The sequence below is a fragment of the Ictidomys tridecemlineatus genome, chromosome 6 (assembly GCF_052094955.1).
Source record: "Ictidomys tridecemlineatus isolate mIctTri1 chromosome 6, mIctTri1.hap1, whole genome shotgun sequence".
Lineage (NCBI taxonomy): Eukaryota > Metazoa > Chordata > Mammalia > Rodentia > Sciuridae > Ictidomys > Ictidomys tridecemlineatus.
The window spans coordinates 102,964,405-102,988,224 of record NC_135482.1 but is presented as its reverse complement, the minus strand read 5'-3'; the positions used below and the strand labels follow the sequence as shown (position 1 = coordinate 102,988,224).

The 23,820-nt window shown below is 37.5% G+C and overlaps 1 protein-coding gene across 1 annotated transcript in view; it reads right to left on the bottom strand.

Moving 5' to 3' along the window:
* Window positions 1-22,272, bottom strand: part of LOC144365088 (antigen WC1.1-like) — a 63,985-nt gene extending 41,713 nt beyond the window's left edge. Inside the window, exons 1-5 of the mRNA XM_078015890.1 lie at window positions 22,266-22,272; window positions 20,152-20,466; window positions 12,732-13,040; window positions 12,322-12,639; window positions 6,720-7,034 (exon numbers count right to left, since the gene is read on the bottom strand). Coding sequence (XP_077872016.1) covers window positions 6,720-7,034; window positions 12,322-12,639; window positions 12,732-13,040; window positions 20,152-20,466; window positions 22,266-22,272 — 1,264 coding nt within the window. The remainder of the gene's footprint in view (window positions 1-6,719; window positions 7,035-12,321; window positions 12,640-12,731; window positions 13,041-20,151; window positions 20,467-22,265) is intronic.
* Between the last annotated feature and the right edge of the window lie 1,548 nt (window positions 22,273-23,820).

The following is a 23,820-nucleotide window of genomic DNA, read 5'->3' as shown; positions in this document are numbered from 1 at the left end:
GACAAAGGGGAGGGAGAGAAAGGAAGGGGGCATGGGAGTAGGAAAGGTGGTAGAATGAGATGGACACAATTACCCTAAGTACATGTATGAAAACACAAATGGTGACACTCTACATTGTGTTCAACCAGAGACATGAAAAATTGTGCTCAATTTGTGTAATATGAATTAAATTGCATTCTGCTGTCATATATAACTAGATAGAATAAATAAAATAGTTAAAAACCAAAAATCATTAATCTACCTCAGTAAAATTGTTACTAAAAATGTTATAATTTGAATACTCCCTTTTCTTTCTGAACCTGATGTATTAACATGAAGGGTGGATTCCTGAAGTGTTACTACACTGGTAATTATAATTTACATCATTATTAAAGAGGGGTAATGAGAATTTACCTTACTTATAGAGTCAAAATTCAGATACAAAAATTCCAAATTGAAACCACTAATCTTTCAGAGGTTATGTTTTAAAGAACATGAGACCTGCAGGCACATCATAAAAAATCAGCCCTCAATAATGTCCATTGACAAGAACAGTAAAGATCAGCCTCCAGAACAGACACCCGACTAGCTGTAGATGTCAAAGAGAGTCATAACACATGGGGAAAAAATGATACCTGCTCTTTAGAAAACTTCAGAGTGGATTATGAATAAGACCCATTCTAGGGCTTTGCTATTAACATAATTTTTTCAGTATGTCCTCTAACGTGACTTTTCCATATTGACTAAAGTCTTTTAATTATGTGATAAAACAAATCCTTTCATTGATGTAGAATTGGGTAAGGAATTAATATTATTACAGATATTATTTTACTTTAAAACACAATTTCACTTCCTCATAGTTGTGGAGGATGGAAGTGTGAACTCAGTGTCAGCCAAGTTGGCTCCTTCTCTCAAAACTATAGGAGGGGGGATCCTTACTCACCCTCCCTCACTTTTACTGGTCAATGAAAGTCCTTGGTATGCCTTGGCTCACAGATCAATCACTTTGGTTGCTGCCTCTATGCTTACCTTCCCTCTTCTCTTTGTCTGACTCTGTGTCTCCCCTCTTCTGAGAATGAGAGTCAGGTTGGATTAGGAGTGTGAGTGAGAGGCTTTGGAAAATGATTAGAGAATTCAATGCAAAACGGCAGGATGAAAATTCTCCACTTCATTTCTGCTATAGTAACTGGCCCTTCTTCTAAATCTGTGATGCTTCAGTGAAGATTTTTTGAATCTCTTCCTATGAAATATCACACTTAGAAGACAGAACCATGTCCCAGTCTAATCAACTGTCCAGGAGTAGTAAGGTGGGTAGGAGGGACACTTGTCTTAGTCTCATGAGACTAAGCAGTGATTGATGACAATGACATGAAAAGAAAAAGAAAAAAAGCATGAGGTTCCTTGTTTTTCCCCGTGGTTGCATGTTGTTTCAATCATGACAAACACTGGAAATTACACGAGGCATGGTAAGGACATTTCAATATCTGCATGAGACTGGTATTTTAATGACATGTGAATTCTTAATATTGAAATAATCCCATAGAGATTGTCATGTGAGGTACATAGATTTTGGATTCACCAGAGCTGTCTATATGTTTGTTTGAAACAGTATCATCATTTTTATGTGTCTTGTGCCTAACATTTCTCAATATGAGGGTCATGGCAGAGACTAAATGACTTGGGATCCTCACCCATCTTGTGTCTGACTCATCTGAGAAGAGGAGGTGAATTTTCAAGGTGAAGTCTATGCTGACACTGAAGGCCACTCCCCAGCTCCTTGTCCTCGTAAAGGAAATCAGTCTCCCTAATCTCACCTGAAAGATATCAGGACTTACCTTTATGTAGGAGGCACAGCAGAAAAAGAACAATTTTACCAAGAACCACTGAATGGAGAATAAATATAATTAACCAAATTGCATGAAAACTCCAACGGAACAACATAGAAACAAATAAAAGTAACTTTAAAACCTTAAGATTTGCCATTTACATCTTAAACACTAGAGAACACATTCTGCTTTCTGTGTTATAAATCAGAAGGATAGAGACACACTCATGCTTCAGTTCCAAAGGAGAATGCATCTGGCCCACAGCAAACAACCAAGAAAAATTGTCTTCCTCTGTGGCCTAAGGAACTTGGAGGATTGGCATTAATAAGAACTGAACGTGCAGGATGTGTTTGATACATGGCAGCAAATAGACTCTTTTGGTGGCTTCTCTAATAGGAACAGACAGATAGGCAACTCACAGGCAAGGTCTGCGTCTGGGTTGCTTCCTGTATAAATAAATGAAGTACTGTGATATTTACCCTAAATCCATTCTCAGTCTCAATTTCCATTATTAAATCTGTCTATCTGAATTCTCCAGTAAATATCTCCAGTAAATTCTCCTAAATAACTCAACATAATTGCCCCTTTTCATGGCTGTGTTTAAAGATCCATAGTGATAAATGCTGTTGACAGTGTTAAATGTGTTAAAAGTTACTAAAAATGATATGTTGTCAAAGATACTCCTGTGCTTATGTCCTTATGTCTTGACAGAGAAGACAGAACCTGGGGAGAGTAAGTGACTTATTAGAGGTTAGACATAAGGTGTCATCCAGATCTTTCCACTGGGACCTCATTTATGCTTCTCAAGGATAGCTCCTCTTGCTTCAGCTCCCTCCCTTTTTGAATCCCCCCTCCATGTCCTCAACAGCAGGGATATATTCTGTGCCTTTATCCTTGGTGCCTCATCTCTACTCTTATTTCACAGAGGTGGCCTCTACAAACTGGGTTTGTTTGCAAAAACACTTCAATCAAGTACCAGGAAGGTGTGTAGAAACCTGGTCTTCAGGAAACTACTTTCTGTACCTGTGCCAGGTCTTGGTAGATCCCTAATTCTCCACATTCCAGATTTTACAAAACTAGGGCTTTTTCATCTTGTGGTAATGCCTCTCTCACTTCTCATCACTATTATAACTTTTGGGCTCAAATCTATCCAGGCAAACAAAAGAGGCAGTGTGGCAGGGTTGATTTCCAACATCTTTCATCAAGATTACCCTTTATTTATTCCACTAAGACCAAGATTGCCTCCTCCACCCTGCCTGTAGCTGGGACTCATCTGCATACAGCCAGTTCTCTAGGGTTTTGATCATAAGCCTTATTTCTGCATCCATCTGTTTCCTCACCCATGACTTCACAATCTTACTATACTCTTTAGGGCACAGAACCATGTCACCAGAGTAGATGGGAACATCACCATCAGATGTGATATTTGGCCAGGCAGAGGTCCACATAATTCCAGTATCTTCCTTGAAGACTGAACTTGCCTTGTTCTCTTGGGCTTCCCAGTCATCTCTGAAAGCCAAAGTGGCATCATGACTTTCATTTTGAGGGATAGAAGGAAGAAAGGAGAGTGGTTAAAGGACCTCAGAAATGAGAAAAAATGCTTGTAATCAGGATGGATAAAATGGGGGCAGAGGAGCTTCAAAGGAGACATATAATCTAAACTTCCAACCCTTGCATGATACAGGAGAGAGGTATTTGAAGAGAAATTGAGAATCTGCCTCCATGTTTTCTAATTTGAAGTACTAATGTCTTTTCAGAATTTGCCATGTTCCAGAAATGTTTTTAGGTGCTGGATGTATATATATTTCAAGGAAAAAATGCAGATAAAACCAAACAGTTTCAAGCCATTTGAAGTTTATGAGAGACCTGGTTGGAAAAAGAAAGAAAAATTGCATCTGTAGAGGTCCACTGATTCACATGAATCATTCTCACTAGAGCAAATTCAAATTTACAGTCAGATATATCCTTGTCTGATTCTTTTCTTCAAGGACACATTGTTCCTTGGGCAAGTTTCAAGTTTCTTTAAAAGATGTCATCAATGGCGCCTTTTCTCCCCTCATTCTAACCTCAATATCTCAACATTGAGTCAATCTTACAAATTATTCTTTTTTGACACAGCAAGGGTGTACAGAATTTACACAGATTACACGGAGTCAATATGCCACTGTCTTCTGTGCTACTCAGATAATCCTTCTGTAATATTTTCAGCCCTCCAATGCCATTCCCCAGACACTTTAAACTTCCTCTGTCTCCCTTAAAAGTTTTATTTCTTCCATTATCCTCATTCTTATCAAATGTACTTTTCAATACATTTCTCTTATATTATTGAATCCATTGCATATAAACTATATAACCTTCCCCCATATCTTTTCACCTGTAGCATTTTTTCCTTTTTTTCATTTAAATTAAATTTATTTTAATTGATGCCCAAACATAAATAGTATACCTATTAATAGAGTAAATAGATCTCTTGATGTATATATTTCTAATATGTTCTCTTTTGGCTTTTTGAAAAAAAGTTCATTACTGTTATCTATAGTCTTCCTACTGTGCAATGGTGCACCAGAACTTCTTCCTATCTAAGTAAAAGCTATTACTAATTGATCAATCTAAAGCTTTCCATTTCTAACCCCTACACATTCCAGCTTATGGTAATCACAATTCTATTCTAATGTTCTGAACTTTTATGAGGTCAACTCTTTCAGATTCAATGTATAGTGAGATTAAAAGACCCTTGTCCTTCTTTACCTGACTAATTTCACTTAACCTAATGATCTTCAGGTCATGCATGCTGCAGCAAATAAAATATTTTATTCCTTTTTATTTTTCACTTTTTTTGATGAACAGTATTCCATTATGTAAATGTACTTTATTGTATCCATGTATTAGTTGATGGACACTTACATTGTTTCCCTTTCCTAGCTACTGTCAGTAGCACTGCCATGAACATGGGAGTACAGATGTCTTTTCAACATCCTAATTTCATTTCCTTTGGATACATGCTCAACGGTGAATTGCTACATTATATGTTAACTTTTTATGGAGTTATCTGATAATGTCTTTGTATTTCTCTGTAAAGGACAGATTTGCCATGTTCTGTATTTTTGATTGGCAGATTTATTCTTCGGTTCTATGAAAATTTCATGGCACTCACTTCTCATCTACATATTTTCTGTTGAGAAGTTCACTGTCAGATAAGTTAGGACACCCTTATGTGTTATTTATTTCTTTTGACTGCTTGAGATTCTTTATCTTTCATCTTTGAGAGCTTATTATAATATGTAAAGAGCCCAAGTCTCCAGGTCAAATATGGGTGCCCAATCCCCAAGCAGAGACTTAACTCTTTCCATAGTGTGCTACCTGAGAATTTGGGAAGCACTGAGGAGGGTGGTCCTGTGGCCACCAACACTGCAATGCTGTCACACTCTGAGGCCACAGCCTGCCAAGGCAACACAGAACTGGGGAGGGACCAAGGCCCTCAATGCTATGAGCTGCCTACTCTTGAAGTGGACTGATGGACCAAGACTCTTGTAACCAATCACGGGTTCTTCTTGAGTCTGTCCCACCAGCACACAGCTCTTGCTCTAGGAGTTCTGTGACACCTTTGAGATCTCTAATTCCTGCTGAGTGCTGAGTATCACCATGGTGGACCTGGCATTGTGATCTAAGACAAAATCCTATTTCTGCTTTTGCATCTTGCTTCTTAGCAAGTGGAGACTTGATTTTTTGTTGTTGTTAAGATAGGTTGGAGGAGCATTGGTGGAGACAGTCTCTCTGCTGTCTAATTAAACATAGTTCCAGAGTCTCAGTCTTAGTTTACTGGCATGAGGATGAGGCTTGTTAGGCTCTACTGGGCACCTTTCTAGTCCTGAGTTACACATCTAAGGCCTGGATATTACCATTCCATTCCCTAAGAAGGATGCATCTTCCTTCATGCTGGGCTGCTTGGATTATGGGAAAGGGCAACTCCTATTTTCCCTTCTCCTTCAGTACTCCTTTTTATATTTATCTCATAAAAGCAGGCACTTACCTGGTTTCTTTTCTTTTCATACACTGGGTTAATTTCTCCTATCAAGTTGTTTGGTGTGCGAAAAACTGTTTATGTGGTGTATTTGTGGGAGATCACTTAGTAACTATCTTGATCTGAGTCCTAAACTACATAATCTCTTACCATAATAAACATGCATTAATATTTTATTGCTTTCAACATTGATTTGGGAGCACAGTGTTAAATTTATCTCCCAATATGAGTTTATACAGAAATTGCTTTAAACAGAAATGTAGAGAGAATCTACTGTAGTACTGATGGAAGGATTGTGACTCACAGCATTTCACTCACAGTTCTCTGGCCCTTCCTACCAATAAATTAAGAATTGTGATGTTTGAATCTGGAAAGGAGAATTGCAACTTTCCAGTAGCCCATAAATTTCCTTGTGATGTGTTTAATCCCTGTGCCTATATACCTACTAACTCAGTGCAAAAATATCTCTGACTCTACATTACAAACACTCAATTCAACTGAGGGAAGTAGGGCCTCATTATTGTTTGTTCTTTGAAAATCACTGCAAACAGAGTGTGTATGCTAACTTGTGTGCTAATCTTAAAAACAGAAAATTAGAGAAACAAAATTATGCAGATTGATTTTAAGTTGAAATACTCTACAAAAAATATCTTATCATACAATAGTGGTGAGCAGTAAAATGACACTAGTAGAGATTTACAACACAAAATGAAAGTCATGAAATTTCATTTTATGAATGAAACCCATCGTTCACTGCTATCCTTGATTCCACTGATTGAGGCAATGTCCTCTTAGTCCTCTCTGGACAATTCATCTCCTGTTCCCCTAGGAATCAGACACTATTTCCTGGAAATTTCCATTCTTTTAGGTAGTGGAAAATGCACTGACCATACCTGAGCAGATGACTCCTGCATCTTTAGAGTGCTCACAGTTGTTCTTTTCCCAGACCAGGGCAGGGCAATTCCACAAGGAGTCCTCCTCCCCTGTGCAAGCCATGTCTGTCAGCCAGATGGGTCCTGATCCCTCTCCAAATTGTGCATAGAGCAAGGCATTCAAGGCCACTCCACAGTTCATTTGTCTGCACACCACATTCGCATCATTCAGGTCCCAGCTATTGTGACAGACAGTGCCCCAGGAATGCTGGTGAAGGATCTCCACTCTGCCTGCACAACGACTGCCCCCGTCCACCAGGCGGAGCTGTGGAGTCTCTGAGGAGAAAGAATCGTGTCAATGGTTGTTTTTACAAAGAGAGTGAGAGGGGTTCTCTTGTCATGTGGTACTCTCTCCCCCACCAAGCAGTTTGCAGAATTACTTTCAGAATGAAGAAGTTGCTGTGTAAGATATGGATCATCCATTATACTAGGGCAGCAGCTAGGTCTCAGTTTCTACCATAACATGTTGGAGAATTAATTGTGAAAAATTAAGAAATGGAATTAAATACAATGCAATCAAGTGAGTAGTCTTAGGTAGAAGTTATTATGTAGATCTTATCAGAGTAAAACTTGTTATTGGTAGATTTCTGCATATGATATGACAAAACAATTGGAGAAATGGAGTAGTTCAAAGTGTATTTTCTTAATGATTTCTAAGATTTAGTATAATAGGCCAGTATCTGAATTGATTTCCTCATAAAATACATACACTTGAGTACCCATGGCCTGAGATTTGGAAGGATGAGAGCACAGGGGATGGAGTAGGAAATGGGGTAAGATCATCAGGTGTTTCCGTTGACAGCCATGAATCCAGGAAAAAAAATGCAATTAGATAGACATTAAGACTGAAAAATGAATGGATCATAAGACAAATCAGAGTTAATGCAATATATTTCACTAATAGGTCTAGGCTTCATAGTTCAAACATGGAAAATTAATTTGTGGGTTGGGCAACCTCTCCAAATAGATGATGTCAAAGTAGTGACATTGCCCAAATGCCACCAGGAATCCTAGAATGTTACTTTCCCCCCAAATATATCTAGCCTGTGATTGGACTTCCTGTCAGGAGTTCTTGATGAGGAGGCAAATAGCAGAATAGAAGTACCTTTGTGACTCTGTAAGTAAAAAGAGGCAGGGAACACAGGGGAAACTGTATTCTGAGAAGAGAAAGAGGAAGAACACTGGGAACCAATACAGAAATGATGAGAAATGTTAATGATATGGAGAAGCATTACAAGGCTTTGCCAGAGAAAAGTACAAGGCAATTTACAACTTCAACTACAACTATCTTATCTGTGGGAGACACACATGATTCTTACAAGCTTAAGATCAAGTTTGGGGAGTTGTTCTGAGAAGGACTTCTCTTGCAGAACAAGGAAGACTTAGAGAAGGAATTGATCATATTGCTCAGCAAGTTCTCAGAGTGCTATAAGTGGGAGCCATCTTGAGAAGGGACACATTGTAGGGGCTAAACTGTGCTGGGATTATAAAATTTGGATTAATCATACCTCAGTATCTCTGGGTGATTCTTCCACAGTGACAGGGTGGAAGAGTGACCACCTCAGTCTCAGGAAAAGTGACTGACAGAAACACACTGAGATAGTGGCACAGAAAGGACTTGAGGTCTCATTGATACGTGGTTCATCTCTATGTGAAGAGGAGTGATTCCAGTCTTATACAGTTGCACATGGAGGCCATGTCTGATAGCTCAGAGACCACATTTTGTGATTCACTCCATTTCTATGTCCACCTCTAAGGTGGAGCTCAGTGGTTTGATTGCTTACACCACTTTTTACAGGCACTCCAGGGATTCACCCTGAATAGGGCACTGGGCATGCCCCCATGGGCTTGAGGTCTTTGGTGTAGTGTGTGCCTACCAGTTGGGTCCACAAACCACTGAAGGAAGGGCTTGTGATGCCTTTGACTTTTGCTATGCCCCCACGTTTGCAAACAGAACCCCTCCAACATGATTATGGCCTGACCCATCAATATTCCGTTTATCTCCATGGCGGGAAATGAGGAGCAAAGTGCAGCCAGCATTTCAAACTAAATTCTAGCTCACTTTGATGGGAACTCAAAGGAACAGCAACTGGTTTCATTTTTAGTCTACTAACCCCACATATCTGGTGGATTTAAATGTTAAATGAGCAGGAAAGAGTTCTCTGCATGCAAGTATTTTGTATGGAAGGAATTTTAAGTAATGTTTTTCTTTTTCAATTTATAAAGTTTTATATTTTCCTTACTATTATGTATTTAGTGCATTTTAAAAATTCCTTAAATGGATTTTTCTCTTTCTCATCTTTTTTAAATAAAGTTATTTTCTTCTTAGTTTTTAATTTCCCTTTTTCTCTTTGTATTTTTCTGCAATCTTTCTTTTTAAATTAATTTTCCTTTTATTAATTTACATTTTTGTTCATTCTATATTTATTCTTCCTTTATCTATTTACTGCTTTTTAGTTGTTATTAGTGTGTTTGATTATTACTATATTTATATAGCTGATTTATGTTTATGTGTTAAATACTGCTGTTATTCATTTCTTCTTTCTGAGGTATGATGGTGATTAAACCAAGAGCCTCAAACATGTTGGATGTGCTTTGCCACTGAGCTACACCTTCAGCCACTTGAGTGAGTTTGTATCTTAACGTAGCCATGACCTAGCTCTGCTCAAGACTTGGTGGACATTATGGTTTGGATGTGAGGTGTCCCCCAAAAGCTTCTGATGAGACAATGCAAGAAGTTTTAGAAGAGAAATGACTGGGTTATGAGAGTCTCAACCTAATCAGTGAATTAATCCCATGATAGTATTAACTGAGAGGTAATATTATTCTTGTCTTTGAGAGAAACCAGGGAGTTCAGTGTACTTGAAGGAGGAGGATAATAATGGGACATCATGTTGTCTAATCAGGGTAAGAAGAACATGTACAACCCTGAGAAGAGTGGAAAACTGGGAAACTGACAAGGGAAAACATTTGGAGTTTGCATGAGGATGAATTATATGGAAAAGAAGCACCAAGAATATATGCCATAAGGAGAAGAGGCAATAGTTAGGGAAATAAACAATGCAATCAAGATCTCAAGCTGGACAGTTAGTTATGGTCAATAGTATGGCCATAAAAGGAGATGGAGTGTGAAGGAGTGCTTCAAAGGGCGAAAGTCATTAATGGAGAGTCCAGGATGTTATCTCAGTTGTGTTCAAGGATGCTGGCAGCACCAGGAACAGGAGACAGAGGAGCCTGGTGAGCCTGCTACTGCAGCCTTCCTGGATGAGGGGGAGTGACCAGACTAGAGAGAGGCACCAACTTACATGGGGCAAATTTCAAATAGCTGAACATGGATTAAAAGAAAATTAATTGTTGAAAATAGAAATATTCAATGAGTTGGCCAGAAAAAGAAAAGAAACATATGTTCAAAGGAAAATGCAGAACCTTCAAATAATAAGGAAATCATTGTTTTCAGAGGACAGCCAGATTTTTGTGAGAACATAAAACTGAAGAGGACATTACAGTTATTAAGAATTTAGAAGATGTTAGGTTCTCATTTCCTCCAGGCCCCATGGAATGTTTTCTGGGAGAGGGATGAAGTGGGCATATTAGTTTGCAGTAGCATATGGATAAAGGCTCAAAGGAGGTAGTATCACCCAAGACCTCTGGGACTGTGAGAAGATAAATTCAAGGTGAAAATAAGGGTAGTCAAGGTTCCTCATCTCACAGCACTCCTCCATGATATGTCAGATGAGAAGAGTAACAGCTTTTAAACAGGATTTTTATTGGACCCATGCTTTGGAGAGGTCTCCAGCTCTTCTTATACTTTTTCTTTGGATCGGCCTCTAGCTCTATATACTAATCATGCATCTCTTTCCCACCCTTCTCCTGCTCTGCTCATGATGGGATTTATCAAGGTCACTATGCTCCTCCCCACCTCAGTATTTACCCTGACCAAATGCTCTACTTCTTCCTGCATTGGACCTTTACTCCTTCTTTAGTTCTTGACTTAAATATGAATTTTCTCTTACTCAATGCACATGTTTCTACAGCACCTACCATGCCTCATGTCATTCAACTTCATGCACGGCGTGAGTACAATAACTGTGGTAGAAACATTCAACCTCTTAATAAGGAAATACAGTTTAATTAATATAACAAGACTGCATTACCTAATTGCTTGGAAAGTTTATTAGAGTATAGCTTCATGCTCCCATATTCTCTGTTCAGTCTCTCTGATACTTTTTTCATAAATTGCTATGCTTGCAGGCTTCCTCACATGTGCCTTTGAAACAAGATTGCAAAAACTGAATCAAGTAATCTCTATCCAGTATTTGTTTTGTAGAATTCATTCATTCATATTTTGTAGACTTATTTCAACTCATCCATTATGTTTGAATCTCAGAATTCACCCATGAAATGTGCATGACCCCAACTGGCATGGAAGCAAGTGGGTAGGAAAGTCTGGGAACTCTCAGTGGCACTCCTGCTATTAAGACTGCCCAATACATGAGAATTCCTACCTAGATTTGCCATAGGTTCCACACAGCACAGGAGATGGGGTGACTTGCTGGAGCCACATAGCTACATAACCTCTCAGAGATGGGTGGGGCTTGCCAAGATTCCAATCAACCTGTTAATTGCAAGCCACCATGAAGAAAGACTCCACCTGCCAGATCCTTATTCCTACCATTAATGTACTCTCCTTTAAATAAAGGGTGGAGTCAATTTCTTCACATCATACACACCCTTACAATATCAACCATAAAGTATAACAATTACATGCAAAAGAAAAGTAATTAAACATGTATAACACACCCTTAGCAAATATCTTTATGATCTTATCGTAGAAAAGTTCTATTTAGTGTACAAAAATGTTGATAAGCTGTGCTTCATTAAGAACAATACTTGACATTTGAAAGAAGACCATATTAAAGAGAGTGAAAGTTAAAGGACAAGAGTTAAAAACCATATACAAATATATACATATTTGACCAAAAGCTATTGTCATGATAATAGATAGGATCATTATTTGAGAAGTCAACAAGCATCAAATCTCAATATCACTTGAATGTATTAATACATGGTCATGTGGTCATTCAGTAGAAAACAGCAATAAAAAGAAATGTAGCTCTGCTACAAACACAAAATGAGTGAATTCTAAGTGCAATGTGGATTCAAAGTAGTCAAAAAGATGTGGCTTGACTTTACATAAAAGTCAAAAGCTGACAAAATTTTTCTTTGGCAGCAGAAGTTATGGTGGTCTTCTTTGCAGGGAGGAGGGCACAGTGATTGCAGGGATGTGCAGGTTACTTCTGGGAGATTCTAATGTTCTCTGTCCAGGATGAGGAACCTGACAGAGCTGTTGTTCATTGTTATACATTGTTGTCCATAAATTTGAATAAATAAAAGGCTTACTTAAAAACATTGCTTTTAATACCACTTGACAGGGCCAGAAAGATGAATAATTGAGAGGAATCCTATTTTACCACAGAATGTCTCATTTGTGAACTCAGCTCTCCATGCTGTCTACTCTTAGAGACATGTCACTCAAGTACCAGTCATCCCTGACCTCTCTTACCTGAGCAGACCACAGAGGCTGTGTTTCCATGGGCACAGGCAGGAACATCCAGGGCAGTCACAGGGCAATTCCACAAGAAGGACTCAGACCCTGAGCAGTGAAATTGGTCTCTCCAGATCTCATCTCCTCCTTCCACAAAGTATGCTCCCTTTGGGGTGGAGATGGCGACTCCACAGCCCAGCTGACGGCAAACAACATTGGCATTGGCCATATTCCAGTGGGAGGCACAGAGTGTTCTCCAGCCTCCAGAGGTCTTCATCTCCACTTGACCCTCACACTGAGAGCTGCCATTTTTCATGAGCCTGACTTCTGTGTATCCTGGTAGAAGACAGGGTTTTAGCTACATCCCACAATTTTTTTTACGGCCCACAGAGTGCATAGGGAGATTAACATCCTGTTGTGAGTCTCACCTGAGCAGACAACTTGCACAGCCCCTCTGTGGGGACACCTTTCTCCAGGACAAGGCACTCTGGGGCAGAACCAGAGCTCAGGCTCCAGCCCTTTACACTGGAACTCTTCAGCCCAGACCTGTTCACTGTCCTCTCTGAAGGGCAGGTTCCCCAGGACAGATGCAGCCTTGCCACACCCCATCTCTGCACAGATGACCTGGGCCATGGGGAAGGTGAAATTCCCATCAGATACTGGAATCCATCCTTCTCCAGAATTCACTTCCACTCGCCCAGAGCAGGGTCCACCTCCTCCATCCAAACGCACAAATCCTGTGGAAGAAAGTAAGTAACAAAATGAGTACCTTGTCTTGGAATTGGGAGCTACATGTCACAGGCAATGCTTGAGAGCTTTCTTTTCCCCCAGGGTGTGGTGAAGGTGTTCAATAGTTGATACCAAAATGTGAATTCTGTGAGCAAGTGTGTGAACACAAATTTATGAGGAGAAATTTAAAAGGTCAGTTCTGAATGATTGACTCAATAAATAAAGATCTATCTATCTATCTATCTATCTATCTATCTATCTATCTATCTATCTATCTATTTATCTATCTATCTATCTATCTATCTATCTATCTATCTATCTTTATATGTATCTATATATAATATATATATCATATATATATGTGTGTTTGTGTGGTTGTAATATGTATGTTTTTATTTTCTTCTGTATGAACATATTATCCTTCATATTAAAAAGATACCTGTGTGTTTGTTTATATATCTCTCTCTTCTACCTCCATTTTTATAAGAGCCATATCTACCCACTGAATTTGAAATCAAGTAGAAAAAGACTAGGATTAATTTTCACCTTTTTCTTCTCAAAAACTTTATTCATTAAAAAATTCCAACTAAGTTAACATTTGTTAATGAGTGAAAAATTTCAATATGTATAAAAAATTGAACATTTATATTTATTTCCCATTTAGGAATGAGGAAAGAGTCCAGTAAATACTGTGAGAATGAGATGAATCCAGGTTATCTTGACTAAAATAATCAGGGTTCTTTACATCATATTTCCTATTAATGAAGACAGGGAATTTAGAAGAATGATAAGAAGTTAAAAAAAGAATTTATCAAGAGATTTGAGCATTTTTTTTGCCTTTTTGTTTTATTTTGTTTTGAGGGATTATTTTGTTATTAGTAAGTAGAGTTGGAAGAAGCCATTAGATCTCTATAAAGCTGATCAAGAAGGGGTTTCAAGTGTAGGTTTAGACCCTTGGGCAGGCATCCCACCACAAGTATGGAAAAGTTATGTAATAGTAAGTTTATGTGGTGAAGAAGTTCTGCAGAGAAATCTTGCTGAAGAGAATAATATGATCAGTGTTTATTTTTCCAAAGTGGATCTTCAAAATGGAACAAACATCAAAGCATTAATCAATTTTATTAAAATTTTTACTTAAAGCATTATAATTAGAATACTTTCATTTCTCTCTGAAACTGATGTATTAATATCAAGTGTGGATTTGTGACCTTGTGACTATAAGGTCATTTTATTTTATATCATTTTATTTTATATTATTATTACATTATTTATATCATTATTTTATATTATTATTATATATTATTACAGAGGAGTGATGACAATCTACCTTACTTAGAAAGTCACAATAAAAATACAGAATTTCAAAATGAAATCACTCTACTTTAGGATGTTATGTTTTAAAAAGCATGAGACTTCTGCAGGGCATCATAAAAATCAGCTATCAATATTGGTGTCCAGTGACAGGAACAATAAAGATCAGTCTCCAGAACAGAAACTATCACTATAGTCTCTGCCTGTGGATGCAGCCAGATCTTTTTCTGTGTAGATTCTGGTTTCCACTCAGTTACATCTCCACACTAGGGATTAACACCATCACCACCATGAGTTGTGCATGACTGATTATAGTTCTGGATCAATTAGATACAAAAATTTGTCTGCAGAAACACTACTTCTTTTTCATTTTCTTGTTTTTCATTGTATATGATATATTTCTAGCTCCCAAGATATAGAATGTCTCAATAAATGTAGAATAACATTAATTTTGAGTTCTATCTAAGAGAATTCAGTGGAATATCTGATTATAGTGTCATTCAGTTGAAATGTTATATGGGAATGTTTTTCTTAGGCACTGGACTAAGAAAATATTGATATTTCTATTGGAATATCAAAACTTTGTAAAGAATTTTTGCATAATTTTCATTAATGAAAATGGAAACATTTCAAGTAAAGAAATAGATGATTCAATTCAGATTTCACCTTTACTCTTCTACTCTTCACAGGTCAGAGAGACCTAATCCAACTGTAGTCTGAGGGGATGAAGAGCAAAATTCATTCAGTACATGTACTCAGACGATTAACTGAGCATCTGTCATTGTGCTGAGCAGATCCTGAGGTGTTCAGAGGGCAGTATTGTTGCAAACTCAACAGTATTTTAGTTCATCTTTAAAACTATATTAATTGTTTATAATTTTCTAGGCATTTTTAATGAACTAATACATCCAGAATTCTTGAATCATTTTATTTTTAAAAATACTTGATGTACAAATTAGAGTCAGCTACCATCTACACAGAGATGATCCCCACTTGTTATTCTTAAGGGTTGAATTACTCTGTTGCATTTAATATATAAAATATAAATAGAATAGTCAAAATATATATAACATAAATATATAAAATATATAAAATATAAATATAAATATAATAGTCAAAGTGTGGTTCAGGAGCAGGTATACATTCTTCTGTAAATCCAGATCCACTGATTCCAGATGTAGGCATTTTTATTGTCTACATAGTTCTTCAGCTAAGTAGGCATTTCTTATATCATAGTGATTTAGAAATCCTCATTACTTCTATTTGCAAAAATACATACCAGTTTTGGTAATATGTCAATAGTATAAAGGGATTTGGAGATAAAAAATGATTTCCCTTACTCATCTGCATTACCAGATGGTTGAGGTAAATAGTACCACCATTTTATTGTCTACTTTTCTGTGCACCTTTCTTGCTTATACAAAATATATGTCCAAATAAAACTAATGTGTGCAGGATACAGTGGCACATGCTACTCATGTGCATGTGATTTATGATCCTCCTGCCTCAGGAGACTGAGGCAGGAGGATCATAAATTCAAAGCCAGCCTCAGAACAGTGACACTCTAAGTAACTTAGTGAGACACTGTCTTTAAATAAAATATCAAAAAGGGCTGGAAATGTGGCTCAATGTTTAAGCACCCCTGAGTTTAATCTCCAGTACCCCCGAAAAAAAACAAAACAAACAAAACAAAAATTAATGTGCCATATGGAACCTATTATTCAGTCTGAACAATCTATAGTCACAAAATCCCAGAGGTCTGAATGTTGAAGTTGATTCATTTGACCACTGGAGTATAAACACATAATTATCAATTATTTATTCAGAATAGACCTTCTTCTTGTATCACAAGGAAAACCTATATGAAGGCTTGAACATTATTTAAGAGGTCTAAATTGGTAGAATTTACCCAGAATGGTCATTTTTCAAGTCTCTTGAAAGAATTGACATGTATCTCTCCCTCTGAGTTTTAAATAGCATTTATATCAGAAGCTTCTTCTTTTGAATTTTGAGACATAACATGAAGTAAATCTACTAACTGAGGCTTTTTTGAAACATAAAATTTAAATATAATATTCAATGTTGAGTCCATAAGCCTCATTTCTGTACCCACCGATCTCCTCATCTATCACTCCACAATCCTACTATTCTGTTTAGGGCACAGAACTGCATCACCCTAAACAGAGTACATGGGAATGTCTCCATCAGTTATTGTATTCTGGCCAGGAAGAAATCCATAAATTCCAAGTATCTTCCTCAAAGACCAAACTTTCCTTGTACCATTGGGCTTCCCAGTCACTTTGAAAGCCAGAGGTGGCATCATGACCTGCCCATCAAGGCACAGCAGGGAAAAAGAGAGTGGCCACTGGAGGCCCAGTAGGGTTAAAAATGCCTCTGACTGGAAAAGGATAAAAATGAGGCAGAGCGGTCTTCAAAGAAGACACAATCTAAACTTCCTTCATAGTCCTAATGTAGGAAATATGTATATAAAGGCTAATTTGAGAGTCTCCTTCTATGTTTTCTTATTCAAAACATACCAAAACTTGGCATGTTCTAGAAACATTTTTGGTTTTTTTTTGGTTGTGGATATGTATATTTTGGGGAAATAATATTCTTTGTGAGGGTTCACATCTAGTGAGGACATAAAGTTTCAAGTTATAGGAAAAATTTATGAGACCTGGATAGAAAAAGAAAGAAAAATTCCATCTGCAGAAGTATATTGAAGTACATGAATCATTCTCCTTGGAGCAAATTGAAAATTACAGTCAGGTTTTCCCTAGTCTGATCTTTTGCTACATAAACACATTGCTTCCTTGAGAATGTTTTGATTTTCTCAAAAATGTGTCATTTGTGGAAACTTTTCTTCACCTATTCTGACCTCAATGCCACAACTGTGAGTCACATTTGCAAATCATTTTTCTCACTTTGTACAGCTAATGTGTACAGGATTCACACAAATGTAAACAGATTCCCTCCCCACCTTACACCTAGATTCTTAAGCACGGCTCAGATAATCCTTATGTGCTCTTTGTCATCCTTGTGTTGCCATCCACCAGATACTGTAAGCTTTCTCTGTCTTCAAAAAATTTGGTTTGTCTTCTTGTTCCCATTGTTTTCTAATTTACTTCCCAATGTACTTTTCTTGTATCATTGAACCCATCAGATGTAAACTATATAATCTTCCCCCACATTTCTTCTCATTTTCTTTTTGTTCCCTTAAATTTATTTGAACTGATACCTAAAAACAAAAATAGTATAAATTTCAATGGGTAAATAGATGTGCTTGTGTATGTATACATTGTGTTATCTTTGTTTCCTCACACTTTATTTATTTTTGTTGAAAACTTCCAAATGCTTTCTTATGGTTTTTTGAAATGTAGTTTAATATTTTTTCTATAGTCACCCTCCTGTGCAGTGGTACATCAGAACTTCTTGCTCCTATCTAAGCAAAAACTCTTATTCATTTATCAATCTGTAGCCTTCTATTTCCATCTTCTGTACTTTCCAGCCTGTGGTTATCACAATTCCAGCCTCAAATTCAATATGGTCAACTCTTTTAGATTTGACATATAGTGTGATTATAAGGCACTCTTCTTTCTTTGCCCAAGTTATTTCACAAAACATAATGATCTCCAGGTCAGTGCATGCTGTAGTAAATAAAAGGATTTCATTCTTTTTTTGTCCTACAGAGTATTGCATTGTGTAAATTTATTTCATTTTATTTATCCATTTATCAGTTGATGGACACTTAGGATTCACACAAATGTGGATTCCCTCCCCACCTTACACCCAAGGTCTTAAGCACGTAATTCCATTTCTTAGCTACTGTCGGTAGTACTACCATAAGCATTGGTGTATAGATATCTCTTCATCCTGATTTTATTTCCTTTGGATATATGCTCAGCCATGGATTGCTATATCATATGGTAATTATTTTTGGGAGGGCCCTCTTATGATGTCTTTATATTTCCTTTGTCTGTAAAGGACAGTTTTGCTGTGTTCTGAATTTTTGATTGGCAGGTTTTACTTTCAGCTCTATGAAAATCTCATGGCACTTACTCTGGTCTATATGTTTACTGTGAGAAACTTGTCATCAGGTGAATTAGGCCATTCCTATGTGTTTGTTTCTTTTTGATTGCTTGAGACTCTATCTTTCATCTTTGGGAGCTGTATTATAATATGTAAAGAGCCCAAGGTTCCAGGTCAAATCTAGGTGCCCAATTAAATTTTTAGCCCCAAACAGAGACTTAACTCTCTACTTTATTCATAGTGTGCTGTCTGGGGCTTTGGGAAGCAATGAGGAGGGTGGTCCTATGGCCACCAACACTGCAATGCTGTCACACACTGAGGCCACAGCCTGCCAAGGCAACATAGAACTGGGGAGGGACCAAGGCCCTCAGTGCTATGAGCTGCCTACTGTTGAAGTGGACTGAAGGACCAAGACTCCTGCAACCAGCCACAGGTTCTTCTTGAGTCTGTCCCACCAGCACATAGGTCTTGCTCTGCCTGTGAGCTCTGTCCCTAATTCCTACAGAGTGCTGAGTATCACCATGATGGGCCTGGCACTGAGCTCCAAGACAAAGTCCTGGGCCAGCCTTGTGCCCTGCTCCTTAGCAAGTGGAGTCTTGCTTCCTCCTCTGCCAAGGGAGCTTTGGAGGAGTGGTGGTGGAGACAGTCTCTTTGCTACCTGACTAAACACAGTTCCAGATTCTCAGTCTGAACACACTGGTATAGCAACCAGTGTTGGACAGTTCAGGGCACCAGGTTTCATTCTGACAGGACTTGTCCCAGATTTTAAGTCCATGGCCTGAGCTTAATTTCTTTTCCAGTCCCCAAGAAGGATGCATCTGTCTTCATGCTGGGCTGCTTGATGTTGGAAACTTTTAATCTTTCTCCCTTTTGAATATGTCTTTCTTTTTAATATACTAAAAACAGGTACTCACGTGGTTTATTGTCTCTTATCAAGCTAGTTTGGTGTGTGAATAGGAGTTTACTCAGTGTTATTTGTGGGAGATCACTGAATAAATATCCTGGACCTAAACTACATGATATCTTACCATAATAAACATGCATTAATATTTTATGGCATTCCATATTGATTAGCCAGGGCAGGGTTACATTAACCTTCCTAAGTATGAGTTTATACAGATGTTGCTTTTAAAAGGAAACGTAGAGAGAATCTGCTGTAGTAATATTACTGTAGTAATAAGGAAAGCCTGTGATTCAGAGCATTTCATTCACAGTTCTCTGGCTTTTCCTGCTAATGTGTTAAGAATTCTGAAGTCTGAATCTGGAAAGGAGAATTACAACTTTGCAATAATCCAAAATTCTCCTGTGAGGTGTTCAATCCCAGCCCCGTGCCCATAAACCTATTAACCCAGTGCAAAAATATCTCTGGCTATGGCTATACATATATAAACACTCAATTAAACTGAGAAAAATAGAGCCTCATTTTTGCATGTCTTTTGAAAAGTGCTGTAAACTGGGTGTATATGGTAATTTATGTGTAATCCCCAAAATAGTAAATTAGAGAAACAAAATTATGAAGATTGATTGTAAGTGAAAACATCCTATAACAAACCCATCTTATCAAGAAAGAGAATTGAGAAAGGAAAGGATAATATTTGAAGTTTACAAGAAGGGACACAAATGAAGCTCATCATTTGCAGCTATTTTGAACACTCAGGGTCTGTGAAAGAACCTCTCTGTCCTCCTTGGACTGTTCATTTCCTACTCCCCCAAGGGTAAGACACTCACTTATTTAGAACTTTTTATTATCCAATACAGTGGGGAATTCACTGGCCATACCTGAGCAGATGACTCCTGCATCCATCTTGTGTGTGCAGTGGTGTTGCCCCCAGCCTAGAGAAGGGCACTTCCACACATGGGACTCCTCTCCTGTGCACTTCAGGTCATCCAGCCAGATGGGCCCTGATCCCTCCCCAAAGAGTGCCTCGTGCACGGCATTGAGGGCCTCACCACAGCCCATTTGTCTGCACACCACATGGGCATCTTTCAGGTCCCAGCTGAAGTCACACACAGTGCCCCAGGAATGCTGGTGAAGAATTTCCACTCTGCCTGCACAGCGACTGCCTCCATCCACCAGGCGGAGCTGTGGAGTCTCTGAGGAGAAAGAATCATGTTTGCATTTACAAAGAGAATGAGAAGGGTTCTACTCCCTCCCACAAACTAAGCTTTCAAAATGTAGAATTTGCTGGGAAAGACATGGCGTTGTCATATCTGGGCAGCAGCTAGGTCTCAATTCCTACCCAAACAAGTAGGAAAATTAATTGTGTAAAAAAAGGAATTAAACTCATTGTAATCTAATAAGTAGTCTCATGTAGAAGTTAGGTCCTATCAGAGGTAAAGTTGTTATTGGTAGAGTTCTTCATAAGGTGTGATAAAATGTTTCTAGAAATGTCAGGATTCCTACTTTGAGAAGTTGAAAGTATTTTTTTTTTTTTTTGTGAATGATCTCTGAGATTCAATGTAATGTGCCAGCATCTGAAATGGTTTCTAATAAAGCATGCATTCTCGAGTGTCAATGGTTTGAGATTTGGAAGAATGAGAGCACAGCAGATGAAGTAAGAAATGGGGATGAGATCATCAGAAGTCTCAGGTGACCGCTATATATCCAGGGAAATACATAATTATATAGATATTAAGACTGAAAATGAATGGATCACAAGGCAGATTATGGTTTCCTTCAAAATATTTCACTAATGATTCTACATTTCAGAGTTCAGATCTGAATATTTTATTTCAAATCTGTGTTCACTTTAGGTAGACTGTGCAATCTACCAAAAATATGATGTCAGATGCCACTAGGAATCATTGAATGTTACTTTTTAAAATAATGGCTTGGATTTCCTGTCAGGAGTTGTTATTATTCAAATGTAGGAGTTCTTAATGAGGGAGGGAAATTGCAGAATAGAATTACCTTTGTTTTGACTCTGAAAACAAAAAGAATCAGGGAACACAGTGGAAACTGTATCCTAAGAAGAGAAAGAGAGGACTTGACACTAATTAAAGAAATTATTAGAATTCTGAATAATCCAGAGAAGCATTAAGGCAGCCCATAAAAAAGTACAAAGTAATTTACAAGATCAACTTCAGCTGCCTGGTGAGAGAGGCAACCTGCAAGCATAAGGTAAGCTGGAGAGAGCAGACAACTCACATGGTGTCAGCAGAGCAGCAGTCTTAGCTGTGGGAGAAACACATGGTTCTTATAAGCTTTAGATCAAGTTTGGGGAATTTTTCTGAGAGAGACTCCTCCTGCACAACAACAGAGCTTTAGAGAATTCATGACAATGCTCTGCAAGCTCTCATAGTGCTATAACCAGAAGCTATCTTGAGAAAGAGCCTATTGTAGGGAATAAACTGTGCAGGGATTAGAAAATATAGGTCAATTCAGGGGCCCTGGGTCACCTTGCTACAGTGATGGGGTAGAAAACATTATCATTCTACTGTCTCAGATAGGGACAGTGCCTGTTGCAAACAAACTGAGAGAATTGAGTGGCAGGGAAGGCCCTGGAAGCCTCATTAGTAAGTGGTCCTTCCCTTTGTGAAGAAGGGTGATTCCATTCACATGTGCTTGCACATAGCGGAGAGAGCTCAGAGAACACATCTGACAGTTCACCGCATTCCCACATCCCCTCTCCACAGTGGAGCTCAGTGGTTTGATTGCTTACACCACTTTTCACAGGCATTCCAAGGATTGATTCACCATGACTAGGACACTTCCATGGTCAATGACTAGAGGCCTCTGGAACAAGTGTGTGCCAGTGTGTGCCCACCAGTTGGATTCACAAAGCACTTAAAGAATGGCTTGTGGTGACTTTGACTTCTGTTTTGCAATGCTCCCCAGGTTTGCTAACAAAATCCCTGTAGTGTGATGGCCAGCCCCATCAACCTTCCCTTACCCTCCATGGCAGGAAATGAGGAGCACAGTGCAGCCAGCATACCACACCAAATCCCAGAATATTTGGTGGGAAGAGAGAGGAATTGGTTTCTTTTGTAGGCTACTAACCCCACATACCTGGTGTATTCAAATGTTAGCTCACCTGCAAAGAGGTGTCTCCAGTGTAAATATTTTACCTGGGAAGAATTTTTGATACATTTTAAATTATTTATATCTTATTATATTAAACTATTATTTATATCTTATTATTTTTTATCATTGATTTATTTTAAAAATATTTAAAGGGATTTTCTCTTTTTTATTTCTAATTTTTCTGTTTCTTCACATACATTTTTCTTTTTCCCATTCCCAATATTCCCCCCTATTTATTTTCCTTCTTGAATTAATTTTTCTTTTATTAATTTTTTACTCTTATTAATTTGTTTTCCCCCATCATGGTTACTTCTATTTTAGTTGTTCTCGAGTATAAATGATCATTACTTTATTTATGTAGCCTGTTAATTTTATGTTGTGTTATTGTTGTTTTTTTCTTCTTTCTTAGTCATGATGGTGACCGTGTATGATCATATATGAAAAGCACACTTCAAAATCAGAAGAGACAAAGAAGGTAACTACATAGTGGTAAGTTGAAGATATAATGATTATAAATGCATATGTAATAGAACACAGAATTTTATAAAACAAATCTTATAGGATATAAAGGAAAAATAAACTTGAGCAAAATGCTAGTGGTATCTCAATGTCATTCTCACTAATAGACTGGTCATCCAGACAAGACATCAACAAGCAAACATAAGGTTAGATTATATTATACATCAAGTGGCTGTAACAGGATTAGAGTATTCCACCCAACAGCTGGACAATACACATTATTTTCATTTGCACATTGTACATTTTCTAAGATACATTATAGTTTTGGATTTAAAGCAAGCATTAACCAATGCAAAAAATGTAAATAATTTATTGCAATTTAATGGACTACTATATAAAAATTATGACATAATGAAACTGAAATTGACAGTAAGAGAAATTACACAAACACATACATATTAAATAATATACCTTTGAATAAACAATAGATTATTGAAAATATCTGTGGCCTGAATTTAAAAAATTCGTAGGAGTGAATTGAAATAGAAACACAAAATATCACAATTTGTGGGATACAGTGAAAGCAGTAGTAAAAACATCATTTATAACTATGAGTACACACATTAAAAAAGAATGGAGAAATTTCAAATAAATAATGTAATATTGTACCTCAATGTCCTAGAAAACAAAAACAAATGAAACCTAAATTGTGTAAAAGGAAATAAATCCTAAAAAATCAGAACTAAAATAGATTAATAAGGAACAAAAAGAGCAATAGAAAGGATCAATAAAACAAAGAGTTTTTCCTTTCAAAAAATAAACAGAATTGGCACACCTTTAACAAAACTAGCCAAAAGATGGAGTGGGAAAATGCAAACATGTAAAATTAGAGATGGAAAGAGGTTATTAAAATAGGCAGCATTGACATATAGGCAATCCCTAGAAAATATTTTGAAAAGCGATTT